The following is a 24,892-nucleotide window of genomic DNA, read 5'->3' on the forward strand; positions in this document are numbered from 1 at the left end:
TTTCTCGATCACTGTTAAAAAATAAACAACCCAATTGATTATTGATCTATAATGATTAAACACTTGTAAATTGGACACACATTATCAAAATTAATCAGTCAGATATAAACTGGACACAAGTAAAAATTAGATGATTTTGGATGATATTATATGATTTTTACAAATTTTTAAACAAAGATTTGATATTGAATGAATGTGAAAGAAATTAGTGCTAAATACACAACATTAAATGTTACCCGGATTACAGTGTAACCCCCCCCCCCTCCCCGATAAATCTCTCTTAATTAATGTAATTAATGCAAACATAAAAAAAAATCTTAATTGATAATACAATGTGAATATCAACAATAATAAACTTGATAATATCTTGATTACATCATTGAGAATATGAATTCTCTATATTTAATTAGGGACAGCATGAATCCCATTTGAATTTTGTTACAGCGCCTGACTGCATACCCTCATATTTTGCTGAAAAATAAAAATAAACATGTTTTAATCTTTTGTAAAATCATGTAGTCAGCAATATTCCAAGAACTATCCTACAGTTTTGTGCCGCCAATCAAGAAAATTAAAGGCGAAGTTAATGGAGACTGTACGATGCAACAGTCCAGTCTATCTTAAAAGACACAAAATGAGTAACCAACATTTGGTGTATAATAGCCCTTTAAACCAACATTCGGTGTATAATAGCCCTTTAAACCAACAGTCAGTGTATAATAACCCTTTAAACCAACGTTTGGTGTATAATAGCCCTTTAAACTAACAGTTAGTGTATAATAGCCCATTAAACCAACACTTGGTGTATAATAGCCCTTTAAACCACAACAGCTGATGTATAATAGCCCTTTAAGTCAACAGCTGGTGTATAATAGCCCTTTAAGTCAACAACAGCTGATGTATAATAGCCCTTTAAGTCAACAGCTGATGTATAATAGCCCTTTAAGTCAATAGCTGGTGTATTTAAACCAACAGTCGGTGTATAACATGGGGATACAGCCTAATCTATACTCAAATTTGGCCCACGGTAAAAATAAACAAATTAATGACATATATATTTATGTCATGCCACATGACTTACCGTCCCAACTTCCTTGAGTAAGGGTCATACTATTCAAGTTTACGTTGTTGATCCATGGTACTTTAACAGCAGGAGTATAGGTGAGATCAGTTTTAACTGTGTTCATTCTATCGTTATTGACAGCCATCCATGTCGTTCCTTTGTCACCTGACACCATGTAATTATAGTACGGAGAGGACGAGAGGGCGTAAACTTTAGCTCCTTTTACGTCATTGTGAAACCCGACCATACAATGCACCCTAGAGTCCATTTCTTAAAAAGAAAAAGAAATACAATAAATGAAATGAAATGAAATGGGGTTTAACGTCCTACTGTTCTGCTCCTAAACTGGGCTAATGAAGACGGGCATATGCCATGCAGTGTCCCATGAGGGAAATTTGCCCGGGCAGCGGCGCTGCGGCCTACTCTTATATCGACTTCCAACTGCCAAGGGATCTTTTACATGCACTCCAATGTGTTCACGGGACCTCGGTTTTTTGTTCCATCCGACTGACTAGACAGCTGTCCTTGTCAGGCCCTCCGTCCTGCATCACTGACAAGGGGAAACCACGCCAGAAAATCAGGATGGACTTTCTCGGCCAATGCAGGGATCGAACACCCGACCTCCAGGCTAGTGAGACAGCGTCTTACCCACTTAGCCACGTGATCCCCGAAATACAATAAAGTGTACATGTTATTTAATGCTAAAGTTGCTCATCTTCACTTGGTTTTCTTTTCGGACTGTATGTAATTTGTTACCGTTTAATCCACACTCCAAATGATCATTTAAAGGAGCTAAATCGCTAATATTTGGCACCTAGAAATTGACACAAATGGGCTTCCAATGGGTCGCAAGCAAGTCTTCCACTTCAAAATTTTCACTGCCGGTCATTTTTGATAACGCACCAAAATCTTTTCAAAGTAAATTCATATTTTTTATTCATGGTTGGGTATTGTGAATTCACGGTGTATATACAACTTTGTCAGCATGGGGTAAACAAAAAAATATATACATTTGTATTGGACTTAAAAATGAAATATTAGTAAGGCTTATGATAATTATTTATTAATTAAATATTCACTTTTGGCTACTTAAATAATTAAATTAGCTGAATTGGCTGTAGAAAAACCATTCCAGTAGCTCACACGTAATTACCACCAATAATTTGTGTTTTCAATGTCGAAGACTTTGAATGATAATGAGTTAAGACTTAGCTACTTTAAGTTTAGATTTCTACAATTTTTTACCTGTCCATTTGTCTCCATCTTGTGAAGAATAACATCTTTGGATAATTTCGTTACCATCACTATAATATAAACACATATATATATATAGAGAGATAAATGGGGTTTGATGTCCACTTGACACAAACCAGGTCATTTCGGGACTAACATATGGTTAATATTTATTTCAATAAATCGCTTGTGCATAGGGGTCTTTAGCAGTGAGAGGAAACTGGAGGACCCGGAGAAAACCCTACGAGGTTGGACAGCGACCCTACTCCTTGTCACATACAACCGGGGGACCCAGAGATAACCAACAAGGTTGGATAAACATTACTGTTATATTAAAATGAACATGTAAAGAAATTACAATAGACACACAGGACTCTACATGATCAGGAGGGGTTAAACATTTTTGTCCGAATTCATAAAAGAAAAATAATTGAAAATGAAACTTTTGCCAAAAAATGTCTTATCCCTTGGCAAAAATATATTTCTTTTTGCCTGAAAAATCATTTTTCTTCCGATTTTGATGATATTTCAATAATTTGCTTGCACGTAGGGGTCTTTAGCAGTGAGAGGAAACCGGAGGACCCGGAGAAAACCCACGAGGTTGGACAGGCGACCCTACTCCTTGTCACATACAACCGGGGATTCAAAACCATGCCAGTTGATGTCTATTCTAGCATGATTCAGGAAGAATGAGTCAAGTTGTGACATTTTTATTACAACTTACCTTCCCAGACTTCCATCACAGACATACACATGAGTATCATCAACAACAAATGTACGACGAGCATATTCTGAAATTCACACATAATAAATAATTACAACCGGTTTTCTTACTCAGGTAAATTCTGAAATTTAATAGTCTGTATTCTTGACACAGAAAACTATCTACTTTGTATTTAGATCTCTGTACCTGAAAGGCCACCATATTCAAATAAGTATGATCGTACCATGGAGTAGTAACTGACCATGTTGTTGGATGAAATTCAAAAATCTTATTCACCAAATCGATGCAGAATTGTTCAAAGAAGAAACATGCCAATTCTCATGACGATCGGACATGACAGAGCCCTAGGCTTTTTTGAAGAGTACCATATCACCCCAAGAACAAGAACAGCAAAAAGATGAGTAGCAGTTAGTGACCATTTCCTGGTCCAAAAATCAATACACTATTTTGTAATGTGGTTCTAATTCATTTTATATCTTTCATACACACAAAGACTAAATAAACATTTATCGATTTTGATAAATGGAAGCAGAATAAACATGTCTCAAGATTCTCGAAGTATACTTAGCCTTTTCAACTAAACTGGTTACTTAATGTCCGTCTATTAGTTTAGTGTCTGTTCTCAAGTGGAGCTAACTATAGAGAGAGAGAGAGAGAGAAAAAAATGGGGTTTAACGTCCACTCGATACAAACTAGGTCATTTCCGGACTAACATATCGTTTTTAATTTTATTTCAATAATTTGCTTGTGCGTAGGGGTCTTTAGCAATGGGAGGAAACCGGAGGACCTGGAGAAACCCACGAGGTTGGACATGCGACCATACTCCTTGTCACGTACAACCGGGGATTCGAAACCATGCAATTGACTCAATGACAGGTCTTATGATACAGCACGCACGTGCTAACCATTCGGCCATCCAACCCCCCAGCTAATTGTAGACAGACAGCGTAACTTTAACATGACTCTGTAGTACAACATAAAAGTTAGAATATAAATGGACTATTTATCAGAATGAATAATAATTTACCTGCAGGTGCTGTTGTAGCAGTTGGACAGGGAGCTAAAAAGATACAAACATATATCATCCTGAAGTATTACAATACTTAACCATAAACATCAAATACTTATTTTTTCAAATATCAATGCGGGATATGTTTATTTACATCAAATATCATAATGTGATATGTTTAACTACATCAAATATCAATATGGGATATGTTTAACTACATCAAATATCAATATGGGATATGTTTAACTACATCAAATATCAATATGGGATATGTTTAACTACATCAAATATCAATACGGGATATGTTTAACTACATCAAATATCAATGTGGGATATGTTTATTTATGCCTAATATCAATATAAACCAGGTGGTCCAGCTGATCGAGGTGCATGCGCAGACACTATTTATTATTCATGACATTCATAATATCACAGGTTACCAAAGGCACCTAGCTGGTTAATAATCTCATGATTCTTGCAAATTAAAACAAAAGTCAAGGCAGAATTTTTCTCATAGCACACTGTATGACATATGCACATCTTCATTAGCCCAGTCAGGAGCAGAACAGAAGGATGTCAAACCCCATCTCATTTAATTTCATTCCATAAGGAACGGCTGACGATACTTATTTTCTACTTACTTGCAACAGTCGCTGTATCATAGCAACCAGTAAATGAAAATTTAAGTCCTACTTCCACGGATGGTGCTGATGTTTCAATAACATAAAATCTAATATACGCGGATGATAGAGAACCTTGGAAATTACCATTACCAGCGTTTAGTGTTACCTGAAATACAGTGATATAATTATTAAATAGAGTGATATTAATATGAAATAAAGTGATATTTATATGAAATTGAGTGATATGAAATTGAGTGATATTAATATGAAATAGATAAAATTAATATGAAATAGAGTAATACTAGGGAACGACCGCAAAATCTACTTAAGCCTTGAAACTTTGCATAAAGCCTAGCTTATGTTGCCCTACGACGTGATAAAACTGGCGGAGACTCGAAATCGAGGAGTAGTTTACGATCAAGTGGAACTGATCAGTCGTGACTATGAGGGCGGCCTGAGCACTCTTACGACTGGTGTAAGTTAAATGGCAACCAGTCGCCGTCCCGTCGTCTCCAGTTTCTCTGAGTCGCACATGTTCTACTCTTACGACTGGAGACAACTAGTTGTCCCTAGTCGCAAGCAACATGAGCGCACCTACGACTGGCTTAAGTCTGCGCTTCGCTGACGTAGCCAATAAGATTCGATTATTTAGTCACGTGGTACCCAGGGGGTGGTAACAACCATGTGGGAGACGAGTGGAATGAGGCCATTTTGACGGTTATCACGTGTCAGTCATGTGATCAGTTGTGGCTCCGATTCTTCAACTGGCGCGGGCGACATGAGCCGCTTACGACTATGATCAACTGGTTGCTTCTGGTTGTGTCCAATCATGGATAAATTCAGTCGTAGCGATATAAGCTGTCAGTTGCTGTTAGTCTCCATCAGTTTTATCGCGTGGTAGGGCGACATAAGCTAGACTGAAGAACAAAACTAGTAGCTTCATAAGAGAAATCTGGGATGGTTAGTCGACACTTATAAATTTCCAACTACTTACATCTTCTCCATCAGTCCACGACAGACCATCATCACTATATTTCACTTTTAGTTTAGTAACTTTATCTGTTTTTGTATGTTCATATCCAATTTGGGTCAGCCTTGCTTTCCCAGCTAAATTGATCTGAATATATCGTAGAAGTCCTAGTTTACCATCTCTAACTGGTGGAACCCAACCTGGAATAACAAATGGATGAGAAATGAAATGGGTTTAAACGGCCTATTTTTCTGCATTGATTGGCCTAATGAAGACTTGTCAAAGAATATAACTCTGAAGTACCTTGAAAACCATATTTTAGTCAAATTAAAAATTATATTTAAATTTTCAGTTATCGTATGAACTCTACAAAAGAATGAAAACTTACCATCCGCAGTGCCCGATCCAATTAAACCATTTTCTGGACCAGAAATATCATCTCCTTGTGATGTCAACAAACAAGGCACTACATTGGTCAATGGGGTAGCTGCACAAGGTGCTGCAAAATAAACATAAATACCATGATGAAGATTTATCATTAACCCTTTGGTGTTTGGACTGCTCAAAATCTACTCTTAACGTTAGGGCTCCTCAAACAGAGAGGTATTCACATATCTCATAGTCTAAGGGACAGTACTTTTGGGGGGTATTGATATTGGGCTGTCCAGGGATATGTACCGGTATGAACTATATCACTTTTGGGGGGTTTTGGGGTGCCCAGGGATATGCATCGGTATCAACTATATCACTTTAGGGGGGTATTGGGCTGTCCAGGGAAATGTATCTATATGACCTATATCACTTTTGTTTAATTTTCTTCATGGAAACTTGGGTAGTTAATGTTTACATGTACCAGGTACCAAAGGGTTAAAAACAAAATTAGCATTGAGAAGGCTTAATAAACTATATTTGTCAATACACTCAGTAGTTGCTACAGGCCAACATTTTTACAGAGAGAGAGAGAAGAGAGAGAGAGAGAGAGATGGGGTTTAACCCCACTCGAGACAAACCAGGTCATTTCAGGACTAACATATGGTTCAATGTTATTTCGATAATTTGCTTGCACGTAGGGGTCCTTAACAGTGGAAGGAAACTGGAGGACCAGGAGAAAACCCACAAGGTTGGACAGGCGACCCTACTTCTTGTCATGTACAACCAGGGAATCGAAACCACCCCAGTTGACTCAACAATTCAGTCACTCCATCCCCCCCCCCCCCCCAACCATGAACACCCGACCTCCAGGTTAGTGACCCAACGTCTTACCCGCCTAGCCACTGTGGCTCCCAATAATCTAATAAAGAAATAATTTGAGGGATCTAAGTAAAGAAATGAAAGACTTGTTCAAACTTACTTCCGCTATCCACAGTTGTTGCTAAGGTAAAATTAACAGGCTTGAAACCTGAACTGTAGTCTTTTGTACCATCTAACACGCTTGGTAGTGTTCGCGCAATCACATTTGCAACACACTCTACACCTGTGACAGCCGCAGTAGTAGCGACACCTAGCGGTACCTTATATGTCGTATTTACTTCTAAGGAAATGGTCATTTCTAAACTATCGGTGAAGAAGAATTTATCAAACTGAAAAAAAAATAGATTGTCAGGCAATGAAACATGCAGCAAAGTCATCCGATCAGTTCTTAAATGAACTATAAGTCACAAGTGGTTAACGTCCACTCGACACAAACTAGGTAATTTCGGGACTAACACATGGTTCAATTTTATTTCAATAATACACTTGCTCGAAGGTCTTTAGCAGTGGGAGGAAACTGGAGGATCCAGAGAAAACCCACGAGGATGGACAGCCGACCCTACTCCTTGTCGCGTAACACAGAGGTATCGAAACCATGCCAGTTGTCTCAACGACAGACCTTATGATGCAATGTGCACACACTAACCATTCAGACATCCAACTCCCAAGTTAAAAAATGTACTAAGTGATAAAAAACAGAGTCAAGCATATCACAAACCAACCTTCTATCAATCTGATTCAAATACAGATTGTTTTTAATACATTTGATGGCTTACACTACATGAAGATCTGACCCGTTGTAGTGGAAGTTCGCGTCAGAGGTCATACAAGCGGCTTTTGACCCTATGACGTCAGACATTTGATTAACCAAAGAAATGGGGTTTAACGTCCACTCGACACAAACTAGGTCATTTCGGTACTAACGTATGGTTTAATTTTGTTTCAATAATTCGCTTGCGCGTAGGGGTCTTTAGCAGTGGGAGGAAACCGGTGGACACGGAGAAAACCCACAAGGTTGGACAGGCGACCCTACTCCTTGTCACGTACAACCGGGGAATCGGTCTACTTACGAGCAGTCTGTATAATTTCAAACCAATCAGATGGTAACTTGAGCGTCTAGAGTATCCACAATCTATTTTGAGAGACGGACAGATACACGAATGGATTACCATTTATGAATATTCATATTACAGACCTACTTACGAGCAATAGTCAAATTTAGCTTTTAAATAATGCATCTTTTATAACTGCACTCAAAAAGTCTTTAATATGCTAATGTTTTAGCCTTTAGAACATACATAATGAACTGTGAACGACAAATAGATGGGCTACATTTATCACTTTTCATATTATAGGCCTACTTATACCAGCTTCTCACCAGATGGTAACTTTAGCCTCTAGAGCATCCGCAATCAAATGATGGGCTACATTTCAATCTGATTATAACACAGATCCCATTTCATTTCGTTTTTTATAGATCAAAATTTCGTTTTACTTGTCTTTACTACACTGGGATCTGGAAGAGTTGTTATATTACCGGTGTTCTGAATGATGTGAAGGATTAGCCAATGAAACGGTTTGTTACAGCGAGTTTTTGGCTTGAGGTTCATGGAACTGTGGGTAACCCACTAGAAACATCAACGCTGATTGATTAATCAAATTCTGACATTATAGGGTCAAAAGTCGCTTGTACGATCCCCTGACATGACATTCGAGTACAACTTGTCAGATCTTCATGTAGTGTAGGCCATCGAAATTATAAAAAATATGAAACGAAATACAGATCTGTATTCTAATCAGATTGGGCTACATCTATTCATACTATAGGCTTACTTACCAGCATTTCAACAGCGTTATCATCAATTATGTTGGATGTATATGCAGGTGCTGTAGGGTTTACAGAGAGAACATCTTTATATGTTAAATACGGTGGGACATTCAGCTTGAGTATTGTATTCTGCATTTCTGCTGTTGATGTTTCAGCATGTTCTAGTTTGATGTCTACCTCAACAAGTGTACTGGAAATAACAGGCACAATAGAGAGACATAGAGAAATGGGGTTTAACGTAAACTCAACACAAACTAGGTCATTTCGGGACTAACATATGGTTTAATTTTATTTCAATAATTCGCTTGCGCGTAGGGGTCTTTAGCAGTGGGAGGAAACCGGAGGACCCGGATAAAACCACAAGGTTGGACAGGCGACCCTACTCCTTGTCACGTACAACCGGGGATTCGAAACCACACCAGTTGACTCAATGACAGACTTTATGATACAGCGTGCACACGCTAACCATTCAGCCATCGAAACTATATCATTAACTATATATATATAGGGTATTAGGAAAATAAAAGGGGTTTGACTGGTGTTGTAACATGGACTGGAAATCTTCCTTTGTTCTTTTTGTTGAATAAGCAGATTGTTTTCCCTCTAGTAGATTGGGTGGAGTTTAACCGTGCAATAACTAGACATGTTCAATGTTATTGCACTCTCTTGCTGGTTTACACTAGTTTTAGTAGAAATCATATAGAGAAGTGGGGTGGGTTTTCTGTGCAATAACAACAAGCATGTTGAGCAGGTGTCAATGTTACAAGTCATTTATAGCACGCTTCATTTGTTAACAGGTTTAACATCTCAGCCTACGGCCTCGGTGTTTAAACCCGTTAACTCATGAAAGCTATGCTATAAATATACTGAGCGCCATGGAAAACGCATCACTTAGTTTTTCGTATAACAAAATGATCCTGTAAACATATCTTATTTATTTTGCTTCTTATTGTGATCAACGGTACAAAGTCAGAGGGGTCAAAACCAAAAGTACGACACAGATGTCAGTAGCGCGTGTGTCCTCCATGGGCTCTTACGCACGCTGTGCAGCCTTGTCACATGGAATATACCAATATTTGAAAGAAGGCCTGGGGCAAATTGTTCCATTCTTGGACAAGAGCAGCTTCTAAAGCAGCAATGGTGTGCATCTGTGATCTCCGATACAGACATGTTCTATCGGTGCCATGTCCGGAGACATGGCTGGCCAGTCCAAGACATTGATGTTGTTAGCAGCCAGGAAGTCCATACTAAAACGGGCGGTATGTGGACGTGCATTATCCTGTTGGAAGTGCTGAAGTTGTGGGTGCGCTCGAAACATCGGAACAACAATTGGTTGCAAGACATCATCACGGTAGGCTACAGCATTATCGCGACCCCTGCAAATGAGTAGGGTGGTCCAGTGATGAAATGTGAAGCCTCCCCACACCATTACAATTCCCTCACCCCATCGATTCGTTTAGAAGACGCAGCAGTCTGCAAGTCGTTCCCCAAGACGTCTCCACACACGTTGACGGCCATCAGCGTGATAAAGATGAAAGCGACTCTCATCATTGAAGAGCATAATTGGCCAGTCTACTCTTCTCCATTCTCCATGTCTGGTGTCCTTGAGCCCATATCAAACGCCGCTGACGGTGATGATCCCTGAGGATAGCTCCAATATAAGGTGTCCTACTTCTCTTAGACGACGTCTTACGGTGTTGGCACTTACTGGTCCTTGTCTTCCATCGATTGCTGCACCTGTTCGAGCCGCTGGGCAGAATCTGTCACGCAGATGAGTGACCCGGATGTAGCGGTCTTGAGCCTGGGTTGTAACGCGTTGTGGACCAGGACGTTGACGGTCACGTGTTGATCCAGTAACTCGAACATGTTCCACCAACCATACAATACTGGACTGATGACAATTGAAGTGTCTGGCAATAGCCCGTGTAGACATGCCAGCCCTGGACATTCCCATGGCTTCATTCCATTGATTTTCAGTAAGTCTCGGCATCTCTAGCTCGATTCCTTCACACGTCCAACAACAAATGAGGACAGACTGACGTTTCACAGTTCATGTACTGCACATTAAGTTGAAAACATGCTTTTAAAGGGCTCACACACAATGCTGCACATGAATATTGGGGTTTTCATGTGCATCTCGTGCAATTTTTTTTGTGCACACGGGCCGATATTTTTTGCGTTTGGGAGCATTGTGTGAAACAATAGTTCATAGTATTGCATAATATTCTACATACAAAACCACCTAGTAATAAAATATTTGGGAAAAAAAGTGATGCGTTTTCCATGGCGCTACGTATATAACCAATGTCCTACTTTTCTGCCCCAACCATGTAGTGAGTTAGCATGTGCACGCTGTATCATAAGGTCTGTCATTGAGTCAACTGGCGTGGTTTGGATTCCCCATGCTTATTGTTATTGCACAGAAAACCCACCCCACTTCACTATATGATTTCTACTAAAACTAGTGTAAACCAGCAAAAGTGTGCAATAACATTGAACATGTCTAGTTATTGCACGGTTAAGCCCCACCCAATCTACTAGAGGGAAAACAATCTGCTTATTCATCGAAAGAACAAAGGAAGATTTCACGTCCATGTTACAAGGATAAAGATGGACGTCAGTGTACCTTGTCCCATAAATACCTTGCATACGTGACAAGGAGTAGGGTCGCCTGTACAGTCTCGTGGGTTTTCTCCCACAGTTTCGGTCTGATTTTCAAGAGATTTGAACAAAGTCGTCATTAGGGTGTAATGGTGATATATTAGAACAGTTTTTACAATTGGATAAAAATTGTGACCTCTACAGGGACCACAAACTAAAAATCAGATTTTTTGTATAATCAAGGACCATAATACAGGAAGTTACAGTCTGATATGCAGGAATATTGACAGGAACCGAGATCTGTGGGTTATAAACATATATTTACAATTTCATCAAAATCGGATAAAATTGTGATCTTTTGAGTGTCTACAAGCTAAAAACGTGATTTTTCGTCCATCAGTGGGTCACAATCCATGAAGTTAGATCTGATGCATGCCAGTATTGAAAGGAACCAAGATCTTTGGGATATCAACCTATATTTCAATTTTCGTCAACATCTGATAAAAAATGTGACTTGTAGAGTGCACCCAAACAAATGTGAACGTACGTCCAGACGGACAGGGGCGGCAACAATATACGTTCACATAAAATTTTTGACCAGTCAGTTGATGACCACTCACGCCCCTTTTTGCTGAAAATGCCAAAATTGAATCAGTCATATTATATCAAGGTGATTTGACTTGGAATGACCCGCTATTTTATTTACTATAACAGTTATCCATCCAAGTAAACAATTTCCCTGGATGACCTGGCGCCTGGTACGTTCGGGCATTTTTATGCGCGAACTCTTAGGTTTTTTTTTACTGGCATGCGCACAGGTACTATTTCTTTTTCTTTTAACAAGTACCCAAATCGGGGATTTCGTGCGGAGGTAGTTCGGAGGTAAACAGTCTGTGAAGTACAACACTTGCCACTGTACCTGTGTATCGCTAATTATAAACCGAATGTGTGAAGACAGTTCATACATATCACTCAAAAATTTTTCATTACAAACTCAGTTGATTCACGCTCGATTTGCTACTAAACAAACCCATCGGTTTATTTTCTCAACAATGTGACTCGAAGTGACCGCGGATTTATTGACCTTGTATGAACTTATCCATAGCTATATCCTTACACCGAGAGAAATTATCTAGTCTCGGTGAAAAGAACCATGGTCATCTGGTAGAAAATTACTTTTGTATTTTTTGGAACGGAAAACAGTGTTTTTAGAAGCAAACTAACCTGCCGCACATGAGGAAGTCATTATACTAATAATAAAAGGCGAGACCTCTTTTTGCGGCGCAGGCTTATCACTGAGTAGTAAACCGTCCACAAACAATAATATAGGAAGCCTAGTGACGAGTGTAGTAACGTAAGTAGGCTATAGACTATAGGTTTGAGTCGAGATTACTCGCTTTCAGTTTACTCTGTTTTTGCGATAACCAATTATGTGAGAAATACCATACTGACATTCAGTTTTTAAAAGTTGTACGCCAACTAAATGTGTTTGTTAGATACTGACAGAGCAGCCCCGAGTCGAACAATCGCCGCCCGAGCTGTCTTCGTCAGCTAGTTTCACAATATCATGCAATAGGTGTATTAATGTGATTTTTAGGTTTAACCCCGCAAACAATGCCAAAATAGTGTTTTCACTGCTTACAGAAAACTGAAATTTAAAAAAAAATTTTTTTATGAGGGTGACCCTCCCACACACTCCCTATCGAGCTGCCGCTTGGTCTGCGCAGCCTCATGCCTGGCACATACTGTCAACATTGTATATTTTTCTGTTTCCGCCCTTCCCCCCCACAATATATATTTCACGGCTACGTTGCGACGGTACCAGCATACCCAGTTGTTGACACCCATTTCATCACTCCTGTCTAACAAATCATAAAGCTGTGGTGTTACGGTGGCGGCATAGTATTTCACCGTAACACCACAGCCACTCTAACCATTCATAATACATCTAACTATCCCTTTACAGCACTTCACTCCCTACACATTTCCCCTCGTCCTACTTTCCCAAACGTCAACAACACATCTCATACATCCAGTTCGCTGATTAACCCTTGTACCACGTCTACTGGATTACATCAAAACATTCTACATACCTTGTGGAATTCACTGAGTCGTAGGTTGCTGTCAAGTTGAATTCGGGTTGTTCCGTGCCAGTTCTGGTTATTAGGACTTTATATTCCGATATGACGATAATCGTGGTAACTTTCGTGCCGAGTCCAATCCATAGCTCAGCGTTATGATCATTTGCTGTACTGTCCGCCAACTGTACCTCTAGTTCCATATAAATTATGTCATCTTCTGGAGTGGCTATGTTCTGCCGGTGTGTTACACCTGGAAAACAAAAAATATTGTTTCAGCTAATTGGTTTAACTTGCTTAAAGATGCATCATGTAAGAGATAAATCTGTCTATCGCAGGGCTTTATTTTGGCCTCAAATGTTATATAATTATTAATAAGACATATATTCGCATGACAAGTTCATACTCAACCATCAGATGGTTGTGATTTTGAGGGGGGTGGCCAAATGGTTAGCACTTGCGTGCTGTTTCATACGGCCTGTCATTGAGTCAACTGGCGTGGTTTCGAATCCCCGCTTGTACGTGACAAGGAGTAGGGTCGCCTGTCCAACCTCGTGGGTTTTTTTACCGGGTCCTCCGGTTTCCTCCCACTGCTAAAGACCCCTACGTGCATGCAAATTATTGAAATAAAATTAAAATCATATAAGGGCAGGCTGTAGCGCCGCTGCCCGGGCAAAATTTCCCTCATAGCACACTGTATGGCGTATGCCCGTCTTCATTAGCCAAGGTTAGGAGCAGAACAGTAAGACGTTGAACCCCATTTCATTTCATTTCATTTCATAACTTTGCTCAGAACGTACAAACTGCCCAGCACTGCTTGTCGAAAATGCTGACAGTAAACTCACCAGAGCATGAACCGAAGATATGAATCCAACTATAGATGTCTTAAATACTTCTTTCTTTAAACTAATTTGGGATGATAGGGTCTACTACGGCACACAAAAATCAATCATGCTGTGGCAGACATGGTTTGCGTCGGCTTTTATCATGGCTTTGCCGTTTGCCGTGGTAAATTTCGAGCGCTGAGTTTGTGTACAGAGAAGGACGAATGGGTTTAAATACGACTGGACGGCTTTCTTTGATTTTAAGTTTGTGTTGGGCGGCAAAAAATAGTGCCGGGTCCACCGCCTGTTGCCACCCGGCGTGACTACATCCCTGGAAATGAAATGGGGTTATCATCCTACTTTTCTGCATCAACTGGGCTAATGAAGACGGGCATACGCCATACAGTGTGGTATGAGGGAAATTTTGCTCGGACAACGTCCCTACAGTCTACTCTTATATTGAAGGGTTCTTTTACGTTCATGACAATGTGTAAACAGGACAAGAGTGAACATGAGATCTTCAGGCTAGTGAGCCAGCAACCTACTCATTTAGTCACAGGGGATCACGTGGCTAAGTGGGTAAGACGCTGGCTCGCTAGCTTGGAGGTCGGGTGTTCGATCCCTGCATTGGCCGAGAAAGTTCATCCAGATTTTCCGGCGTGGTTCCCCCTTGTCAGTGATGCAGCACAGAGGGCCTGACAAGGACAGCTGTCTAGTCCTTCGGATGATACGAAAAACCGAGGTCCCGTGTATACATTGGAATGCACGTAAAAGATCCCTTGGCAGTTGGAATTCGATATAAGAGTAGGCGATAGTGCCGCTGCCTGGGCAAAATTTTCCTCATAGCACACTGTATGGCGTATGCCCATCTTCATTAGCCTAGCATAGGAGCAGAACAGTAGGGAGTTAAACCCCATTTCATTTCACAGCGACTTCCCCTAAAAAAAGCGTTCTACGAGACTCTCTTTCTGAAATTTAGAAAAGGAACAGCCCTTACCTATATTTGAAACAATACCCATATCAACATAGACTTTATTAATCTGAGTTGTATTTTGACTTGACACTGTGGTGATTTTAAAATCTTCTTCATAGCCATATTTACACGTGTTGGGCCCGGAACCTACAATTTTCAGGCTCTTGAAGGTTATTGATGCCGACGTGGGTGTCACAGGCAGATCTACGTCAAACTGAACTTTTGATACGGTAAATGGTGGAATGCTGACAAGAATTGGTAATATTTGAACCTCAGCAATTGTCATTGGAATTGGAGAAGGAAAAGTGCTGTTTAAACTGATGACACTGGTATTGCTTAAAGTTAGGTTATCCTGAAATAGTCCAAATTAGATATACAGAGAAAGAGAGAGAGAGAGAAATGGGGTTTAACATCCACTCAACACAAACTAGGTCATTTCGGGACTAACATATGGTTCAATTTTATTTCAATAATTTGCTTGCGCGTAGGGGTCTTTAGCAATGGGAGGAAACCGGAGGACCCGGGGAAAACCCACGGAGTTGGACAGGCGACCCTACTCCTTGTCACGTACAACCGGGGAATCGAAAGATATACATATAATGTAAACAAGTATAGGGATCCTTCAGGACTAACCCTTATCTTTAAGCCATCCATTGCGAAAGCTCTTAAATAACATATTTTTGTCACCAATGGGATCAGTCTGGAAAAGCTCAATAAAATAATTTGTTTCCTTCAAGATTCAATCTGATCAAAATACAGATCTTTATTTCATTTTTTTTTTTTTTTTATACTTTCGATTGCCTACACTACATGAAGATTTGACTGGTTGTAGGGGAAGGTCAAGTCAGGGATAAACCAATTAGTGTTGATGTTTCTACTGGAATACCCACAGTTCCATGCATCGCACGCCAAGAACACGTTGTAACAGACCATTTCTTTGGCTAATCCCTCACAGCAACTAGAATGCCGGTTATATAACAACTATTTCAGATCCTTGTGTAGTAAAGACAGGTAAAATGAAATATTGAACTATAAAAAACGAAACGAAATAGGATCTGTGTTTTAATAAGATTGTTCAAGATTAACATGTATTTCAACTGATTTCGGCCTGTTATGTTTAATATCTGGCATTTAACATAAGCCAACCTGTTTTGATATATCAAGAATTGTTGGTTTTTACATGGCCTAATGTTGACATTTAAATCTAGAATAAAAAAAAAAAAACTATAATGCAGTAGATTTTACTAACTTACCATCATCAAATCGCTAAAATTTTCTACTGATTTAACAGTCAGTTGCTTTTGTGAAATAAAGATTTGTTGATCGTTGAAATTTACTGCTGCGTTTAATGATACGGTCATCCCATCAGTCAAGGTATCGTTGTTTAACATCCTCACATACGCTTCCACTCGGATCTGCAACACAAATTACAAAACATCTAATTGGCAAAAGGCAATGATCGTTTTTTGAGGGATTTCGCAATCTGTTGGTCTGGTACCTACTAAACTTACGCTGTCGGTCTAGTCCTAAATCGACAATTTTAGTCGAAACCACTAAGTATACTTCAAGAATTTTGAGAAGTATTTATTCTGCTTCCATTTAATGGAATTGAATAGGTTTATTTAGTCTTTGTGTGTATGCTAGATGTGAAACGGAGTAGAATCGCATTATAAAGCAATATACTAATTTTTTGATATGACGGCCAATAAAGACAGAGATTTATTCTCGAAGTATGAAGTAGATGGATCTCTGTGTGCATTATGGGAATGGTGTTGATATTCGATGAAAACAGGGATGGTATAGGATGATTGATCCTTACCTTTACTATTTATAGACCCAGATATATCAGACGAATTATCTGCCCCTGAATTTGATTATCTCCCTTATATAAATAGATGATGAAATAGGGTTTAACGTCCTACTGTCCTACTAACCAGGCTAATGAAGACTGGATTACGCCAAGCAGTGTGCTTTGACGAGGGAAGTTTTGCCTGGACAAAGCGGCACTATAGCCTACTCTCATATCGAATTCTAACTGCCAAGGGATCTTTTTTGTGCATGCCAATGTGTATGCTATGAGCGTAATTCTGCCTAGACTACAGAATTGAGGCGTGAAATAGATTGTCCATTCATCTATTAGGGAAATCTGACACCTATTCTTTATCAAATTCCAACTGTCAGGAATTGTCAGTGCCAGGTGATTAAGTGAGTAAGCCTGGAAGTCATGGGTTTGCTTCCGGTGTAGGCCGAGAAAGTTTCTCAGGATTTCCCTGCATGGTTCTACAGGACGGAGGGCCTGACAAGGACAGCTGTCTAGTCGATCGGTTGTGACGAAAAACCGAGGTTTTTGCCCAGAAAGCAGCACTAAATTCCAACAGTCAAGGATTATGTTTTCTGCACGCCAAAGTGTACACAATACCTCAGTTTTTCGCCATTCTCCCTAAAAACTTTGAAACCCAGGCGCAGATCCAGGGGGTGGGGGTGCACCCAGCGCATGCCCCCCCCCCATTTTTTTGTGGTGGCGAACAATTTTTTGCCCCATAATTCTCACGGGAAAGGTGAACAAAAATACTTTAAAATGGTAGTTATCCCTGTCGTAATTTACTCCGAAACGAGTCCGTTGATGACTTGGTTGATTGCCTGTCAGTCCGTCCACCGAGGGCCGGGCTTCGCACTCCTAAGTGGGGGCAGCACGCCCCCCCCCCTTCTCAAAATCCTGGTTCCTCCCCTGAAACCGATAGCAAGTGATAAAAATCTTACTCTGTTAGCTTCTGCATTTTCTGTATCAACCGCAATATTACAGGCATAACCAATATCCAGCGTACCAACATCATTGTATGTACCAAACCTGAAACAATATTTAAACAGTTCCTTGTTAAAACTTTTAACAGATTTCTGATTTATAAATTAAAGTTGTTGATTCTTGTATGTACCAAACTTGTAACAGATTTCTGATTTATAAATTAAAGTTGCTCATCCTTGTGATTTTGAATACATTAAAGCAAGAATTTCAAATTTTCTAAGAAAGTCAAAACATAATTATTTCTATGTCTTTTGCTCAATAGGTTATCAAATCACTATTATACGATCATGGGCATTATTTCCCACCCTTAAAAATCTATGACACAGGAAATAACAACACAATTACCTCCCCTGTTTTGCTATTGACAACATGGGGCAGCCATTTTCCAACGTTGGAATTTGAAGTTAAAAATGATATTTTTGCCAATTTCTCAGCTGGCAATAGCGAATTATAGGATTAATAGGATTATTCTTTAACAAGGTAGGACTGTTTATGGATACCATCTATTGTAAGGCTTTATTTTAAAAATATAACTTGAAAATTTGCAATTGCAACTTTAAAGATACATTATGTAAGATTTAGATAAAGAACTGGACATTCTTGCTATACAGTAATAGTTCGAAAATAGATAATGTAAAACAAATAATTTGAAAATTTCATTCCAATTACTTTATTGCGAGCGAAGATATTAACCTTTGAAGGTTTGACAAGACGTGTGCAATAATTGCAGCCACCATACTGGTTGTTTGAAGCTAAGTCTACCTCCTCCATTTTTAAATTAAATTAAAATATGGCTAAACTCCGCTAAACCGTTCTAATCTATTTAATATTGGAGAAATCCGATGGCCTTGTGAGTTGATTATGGCCTGGATCAGTTAATTAATGTCTAATTAATAATTTAGAAAACATTTCAGGTGTAGGGAAAAACCTGCAATAGGCAGATTTAACTCTTGCATAATGCATGTTTAAGGCAGGACACTATCTTATAAAACACTCTGTATAAATTGATCTGTCAAATTTTGATATCAGCTAAAATTGCCCAATATAGTCAAATTAATGCCTTATTGCACTCTTTAATGTCTATAAATGTTATTAAAAATCACAAATAGTTTGTGTCAATCAAATTGGTAAAGATTTTGATTTCCTAACATACCCACCTGGAATATATAAAAAAAAGCCAGTATGGCCTCCATTTCCATGGCAACCAATTAACATTTTACGCTCAAATTATCAAATCTGATTTGGGACATCACATAATAATATTACATGGCACTAAATGACAAGTTAGGTAGTGTCCTGGCTTAAGGATACATTATGGGAGAGAGAGAGAGAGAAATGGGGTTTAACGTCCACTCGACACAAACTAGGTCATTTCGGGACTAACATATGGTTTAATTTTTATTTACATAATTCGCTTGCGCGTAGGGGTCTTTAGCAGTGGGAGGAAACCGGAGGCCCCGGAGAAAACCCATGTCACATACAACTGGGGAATTGAAACCACACCAGTAGACTCAATGACAGACCATATGATACAGCACGCATGTGCTAACCATTCGGCCATCCAATTTTCAGAAGAAGTTCTAGTTAGTCCATAGGACAAATCCTACATGAATAGGACTTTTTTATTGCTACGCATTAGGATTGATCCGTACGTCAAAAAATCTGTAACCTAAAGGGAAAATTTTGCCGTTCAGATGAAAGGATTTGCCCTATAAACAAATCCACTACTGTGATACAATTTGTCTTTGGATTTTTAAGTCCCAAGATTTTCTTTAAAAAGAAACAATACAATTCCTCACCGTATTAATGCCATCCTGACTAGCAATAACATCATGGTTCTGGGCAGTAGCAGTAGACTTATCTGTGTTAGTAGCCGCGATTGTGAAAGGCAGGGAACCTGGTGTTGCTGTGGCTTTAGACTGAACAGTGATCTCCAATAGTAATGTATTATCATCAAAGGTTGAATTACCAGCATCAGATGGTGTATCGCCTGAAAAAATAATATCAAAGAAATCCATGTCAGTTCTTTTCATCCTTTCGCAATCTCATTAAAACACAGATCCTATTTTGTTTCGTTTTTTATAGTTCAAAATTTTGTTTTACTAGGATCTGGAAGAGTTGTTATATAACCCGCATTCACACAGATCCTATTTCGTTTCGTTTTACTTGTCTTTACTACGCTAGTATCTGGATGAGTTGTTATATTATGGGCATTCTTGTTGAAGTGAGGGATTAACCAATGAAACGGTCTGTTACGGCGAGTTTTTGGGAGTGATGTAAACAGAACTGTGGGTAACCCACTACAAACATCAACGCTGATTGGTTAATTAAATATGCCTGATGTCATAGGATCAAAAGGCGGTCATATGACCCCTGATATGACCTCCCATTACAACTTTTCAGATCTTCATGTAGTAGAGGCCATCAAAAGTATAAAAAAACGAAACCAAATATAGATCTGTATTTTAATCAGATGGATTCTTTCGTCACATCTGGGACAGTAACTAATGATCAAATTTTTATTCAGTGACAAACAAATCAAACCAGCGGTTGCCATGCAATATACGCCCTCATTTTGCAAGAGATGAACAGGAAATAAGCTAAAAAAATATATGATATTTTGTACAATTAGGGGCTATAATCCAGGTAGTTACGGTCTGATATGCACGATTATAGAAAGGAACCAAGATCTTTTCTATATAAACATGTATTTAAAGTTTCATCAAGATCGGATAAAAATTGTGACTTCTACAAGGTCTACAACCAAGGTATTACATACTTTTACACTATTTGCGTACAAGTAGCAGCCATTTTGTAAGGCAGTTTTCACGAAATTCGAACTCAACACTCATTCTGATGAAACAGTGATACATTTAAATGTTTTTTTATATCAGATAAAAATCAGGACTTCTAGAGGATCCACAAGCTAAAAAGCGATTTTTTTGTACTATCAGGGGCCATAATCCATGAAATTATGGTCCAATATGCGTGATCATCAAAAGGAACCGAGATCATCAGGGTCCACAACCTTGATATTAAATACTTCAACACTATTTGGGTATAGGGAGCGCCAACAGATTTTTTTGAAATTGGAAATCTACCTTCATTATGGTGTAACAGTGATATGATTGAATGTTTTTTTAAAATTTTGATAAAAATTGTGACCGAGATCTTTGGATTATAAACATACATTTCAAGTTTTATCAAAATCGGATAAAAAATTGTCACCTTTAGAGTGTCCACAAGCTAAATACTTGATTTTTTGTACAATAGGGGCCATAATCCATGAAGTTACAGTCTGATACATGCCAATATTGAAAGGAAACGAGATCTTTCGGAGATAAACCTATATTTCAAGTTTTGTCAAAATTGGATATAAACTTGTGGCCTGTAGAGTGTCCACATACAAATGTGAATGGACGGATGGACGGGGACGATGACAATAGACGTCCACATGAAAATTTGGGGGTATAAAAATCAAATGAACTCACCGACATTGGTGACGTAGCCAAGAGCAAGGACAGCTTGATTCTTCAAACCAGTTACAGGGTCTTCAGAAATGACTACATCTTTGTTGACTGTTGTATCAACACATGGTAAATTGTAACCTTTTGATTTTATTCGAACATTACAAATACTCAATGATGTACTGGTGGTGGCGTCAATCGTTATTGTTAAATCTACTGTTTCACCTGGTACAGTTTTGATGGTAAGTTCGTATTTTCCAGGATAACCAACTGGAGAAGCTCCAGCAGCAAACTCATCAGATTTAAGTACAAATGTTTCAAGTGGAGTCTGTAATAGAAACACAATACAATGAAAGAGAGAGATAAAATCAAATAAAAATTGTGACCTCTATAGGGTCCACAACCTTGATATACATGTACCATATTTTTACGCTATTTGAGAACGAATGGCAGCCATTTTGTCTGTCAATTTTGAGCCGATTTTCACGATATTCGAACTCAGTCGTCCTTAGGGTGTGACTGTGATATAATAATATGGTTTTTTAAATCAGATAAAAATTATGACCTCTATAGGGTCCACAAGCTAAAAACGCGATTTTTCGTACAATCAGGGGCAATAATTCAGGAAGTTACAGTCCGATATGCACGAATATCGAAAGGAACCGAGATCTTTGGGTTATAAACTTACATTTCAAGTATCAACAAAATCGGATAAAAATTGTGACCTCTATAGGGTCCACAAGCTAAAAACGTGATTTTTCGTACAAACAGGGGACATAATCTATGAAGTTTCGATCCAATACATGCCAATATCGAAAGCAGCCGAGATCTTTTGGAGATAAACCGATATATTTCAAGTTTCATCAAAATCGGATAAGAATTGTGACCTGTAGAGTGTCCACAAACAGGGGCGACGACAATATACATCCACATGAAAATGTGGGCGTATAAAAACTGTGGCCTCTATTACGTTAACAAGCCAATTGTTGATAGACAGCCGAATGGATGGACGGATGGACTGACGGACATAGGCAATAACATATTATACCCACATACACTGTACATTGATTATTTATAAATACACCTCATTTCAAGAAGTTGACCAAAGAAATCTGACTTACCCCCGGAGCAGGAAGAGCTGATCCATCCACTGTAAGTGTTAACTGAGCAACCCACATTTTGGTTGAAGTGTACATACTTCCCGCACTAAGGTACATAGAATCACTAACTGATGTACTCAGATGATTCTCAAGTTTAAAAACTCCAGCCAAAACAAACATGTCTTCCGTGTCGTTGGTTTCAATTTGAAAGTTGCAAACAGAGTCAAGACTTAGTGTTGCTCGATCGTATTTTGTCCCGTTAAATCTGGAATTATATATGTGAATATTATGGTGCTTTTATCAGCAGGTCAGGAAATTACGAAAGAGAGAGAGAGGGAAAGGGAGAGATTGGATTTAACATCCATTGGACACAAACTAGGGGAAACCAGACTGGAAAATGGGCCCAACACAGTGATCGAACCTGATGTAAAACAGGGGACCCTACCTCTTGTCATATACCAGTGTGGGATCGAATCTGATGTTGAACAGGGGACCCTACCTCTTGTCATATACCAGTGTGGGATCGAATCTGATGTTGAACAGGGGACCCTACCTCTTGTCATATACCAGTGTGGGATCGAATCTGATGTTGAACAGGGGACCCTACCTCTTGTCATATACCAGTGTGGGATCGAATCTGATGTTGAACAGGGGACCCTACCTCTTGTCATATACCAGTGTGGGATCGAACCGGAGACCATCTGGGGGGTTGGATGACTGAATGTTTAGCGTGCGCGCTGTATCATAATGTCTGTCATTGAGTCGACTGGCGTGGTTTCGAATCCCCGGTTGTACGTGACAAGGAGTAGGGGCGCCTGTCCAACCTCGTGGGTTTTCTCCGGGTCCTCCGGTTTCCTCCCACTGCTAAAGACCCCTATGCGCAAGCGAATTATTGAAATAAAATTAAACCATATGTTAGTCCCGAAACTACCTAGTTTGTGTCGAGTGGACGTTAAACCCCATTTCTCTCTCTCTCTTTTGAGACCATCTGGTTAATGAACCATCAGCTACCCACTGAGCCACTGTGTCCCTCCCCCCCCCCCCCCCACAATCCCCTGAGAGCAGTGGAAGCAAACCCATGAGGTTAGGCAGTTGACCCTACCCCTGTCACGTACAAGTGTGGGATCAAAACCATTCCACTTGACTCAAAGATAGAGAGAAATGAGGTTTAACATCCACTCAACACAAAAAAGGTAATTTCGGGACTAACATATGGTTCAATTTTATTTCAATAATTCGCTTGCGCGTAGGGGTCTTTAGCAGTGCGAGGAAACCGGAGGACCCGGCGGAGAAAACCCACGAAGTTGGAAAGGCGACTCTACTCCTTGTCACGTACAACTGTGGATTCCAAACCACACCAGTTGATTCAATGACAGACCTTATGATACAGCGTGTACGTAGGGGTCTTTAGCAGTGCGATGAAACAGGATGACGCATAGAAAACCCACAAAGTTGGAACAGCAGCCCTAAGTCCTTGTCACATATAAGTGGGGAATCAAAACCACAGTACTTGAGCTCTATGACAGACCCTGTGATCCAACAGGCATGCGGTAACTAATCAATCACCCCCCACCCCCTACTCAAACATAGACCTTAGGATCTAAAGTGTACACATTAGACCATTACTCCTCCCCCCCCCCACCATGGCAGACCCTGTGATCCAATGGGCCGCTTTAACAAATCAATCCCCCCCCCTCCCCACCTACTCAAACATAGACTTTATGATCTAAAGTGTATGCATTAGACACCCCCCCCACCCCTCCATTCCCCCACCCCCCGAGCTGAAACACCACATTTACTTACTGAGAAAGATACTGCCATTTACTGTTGATTCCATCTTTAGACATGCAAGGGATATTTTTACCAATGGTGTGCACCTCGGCTCGACAGATTGATACTTTAGGTGTATCACTGCTGTTAGGAGCTATAAACTCCATGTCAAACATGGGGAAGGTCTCATCTTTTGGAGTTGTTATTTCATACAGTACTGTTACTGCCTCATTAAATCTTACATTCCCAGATGAATATTTGTATTTCAAATTCATGGGGGGCGTCACTGCCTGAAATGTTAATCACATCTGTATTAAGGTACATGTAGAAGAAGAAGAAGAAAAAGAAATTTTTATAATTTATAGTTCAAACACACGGCCTCTTGGGCCTATTAGTCACTTTAAATATAATTAATAATAAAGTAAATGAGTACATGTAATAATATAAATATTTGTAGTTATTTTGTTAAGAGATTATTTATGTACAATTAATTAGGATTAAATAAGGATTCTCGTCTTATATTAAACGACTTTGTAATGTATTTTGCACAATATCGAGAATATTTCATTTACTTA

At 39.3% G+C, this 24,892-nt stretch overlaps 1 protein-coding gene across 1 annotated transcript in view; it reads right to left on the reverse strand.

The window, feature by feature from the left end:
* Positions 1 to 283: 283 nt before the first annotated feature.
* LOC126827499 (uncharacterized) overlaps positions 284 to 24,892 on the reverse strand; it is a 50,956-nt gene continuing 26,347 nt past the window's right edge. Inside the window, exons 9-26 of the mRNA XM_056102322.1 lie at positions 24,351 to 24,607; positions 22,569 to 22,812; positions 21,472 to 21,775; positions 19,780 to 19,970; positions 17,938 to 18,072; positions 16,431 to 16,592; positions 15,202 to 15,529; positions 13,396 to 13,633; positions 8,711 to 8,891; positions 6,974 to 7,202; positions 6,011 to 6,121; positions 5,647 to 5,822; positions 4,671 to 4,818; positions 4,048 to 4,080; positions 3,021 to 3,087; positions 2,309 to 2,367; positions 1,082 to 1,333; positions 284 to 471 (exon numbers count right to left, since the gene is read on the reverse strand). Of these exons, the coding sequence (XP_055958297.1) occupies positions 407 to 471; positions 1,082 to 1,333; positions 2,309 to 2,367; positions 3,021 to 3,087; positions 4,048 to 4,080; positions 4,671 to 4,818; positions 5,647 to 5,822; positions 6,011 to 6,121; positions 6,974 to 7,202; positions 8,711 to 8,891; positions 13,396 to 13,633; positions 15,202 to 15,529; positions 16,431 to 16,592; positions 17,938 to 18,072; positions 19,780 to 19,970; positions 21,472 to 21,775; positions 22,569 to 22,812; positions 24,351 to 24,607 (3,180 nt within the window). The 3' untranslated portion in view covers positions 284 to 406. The remainder of the gene's footprint in view (positions 472 to 1,081; positions 1,334 to 2,308; positions 2,368 to 3,020; positions 3,088 to 4,047; positions 4,081 to 4,670; positions 4,819 to 5,646; positions 5,823 to 6,010; positions 6,122 to 6,973; positions 7,203 to 8,710; positions 8,892 to 13,395; positions 13,634 to 15,201; positions 15,530 to 16,430; positions 16,593 to 17,937; positions 18,073 to 19,779; positions 19,971 to 21,471; positions 21,776 to 22,568; positions 22,813 to 24,350; positions 24,608 to 24,892) is intronic.

Source organism: Patella vulgata, chromosome 7, assembly GCF_932274485.2.
Source record: "Patella vulgata chromosome 7, xgPatVulg1.2, whole genome shotgun sequence".
NCBI classification, from domain to species: Eukaryota; Metazoa; Mollusca; class Gastropoda; family Patellidae; genus Patella; species Patella vulgata.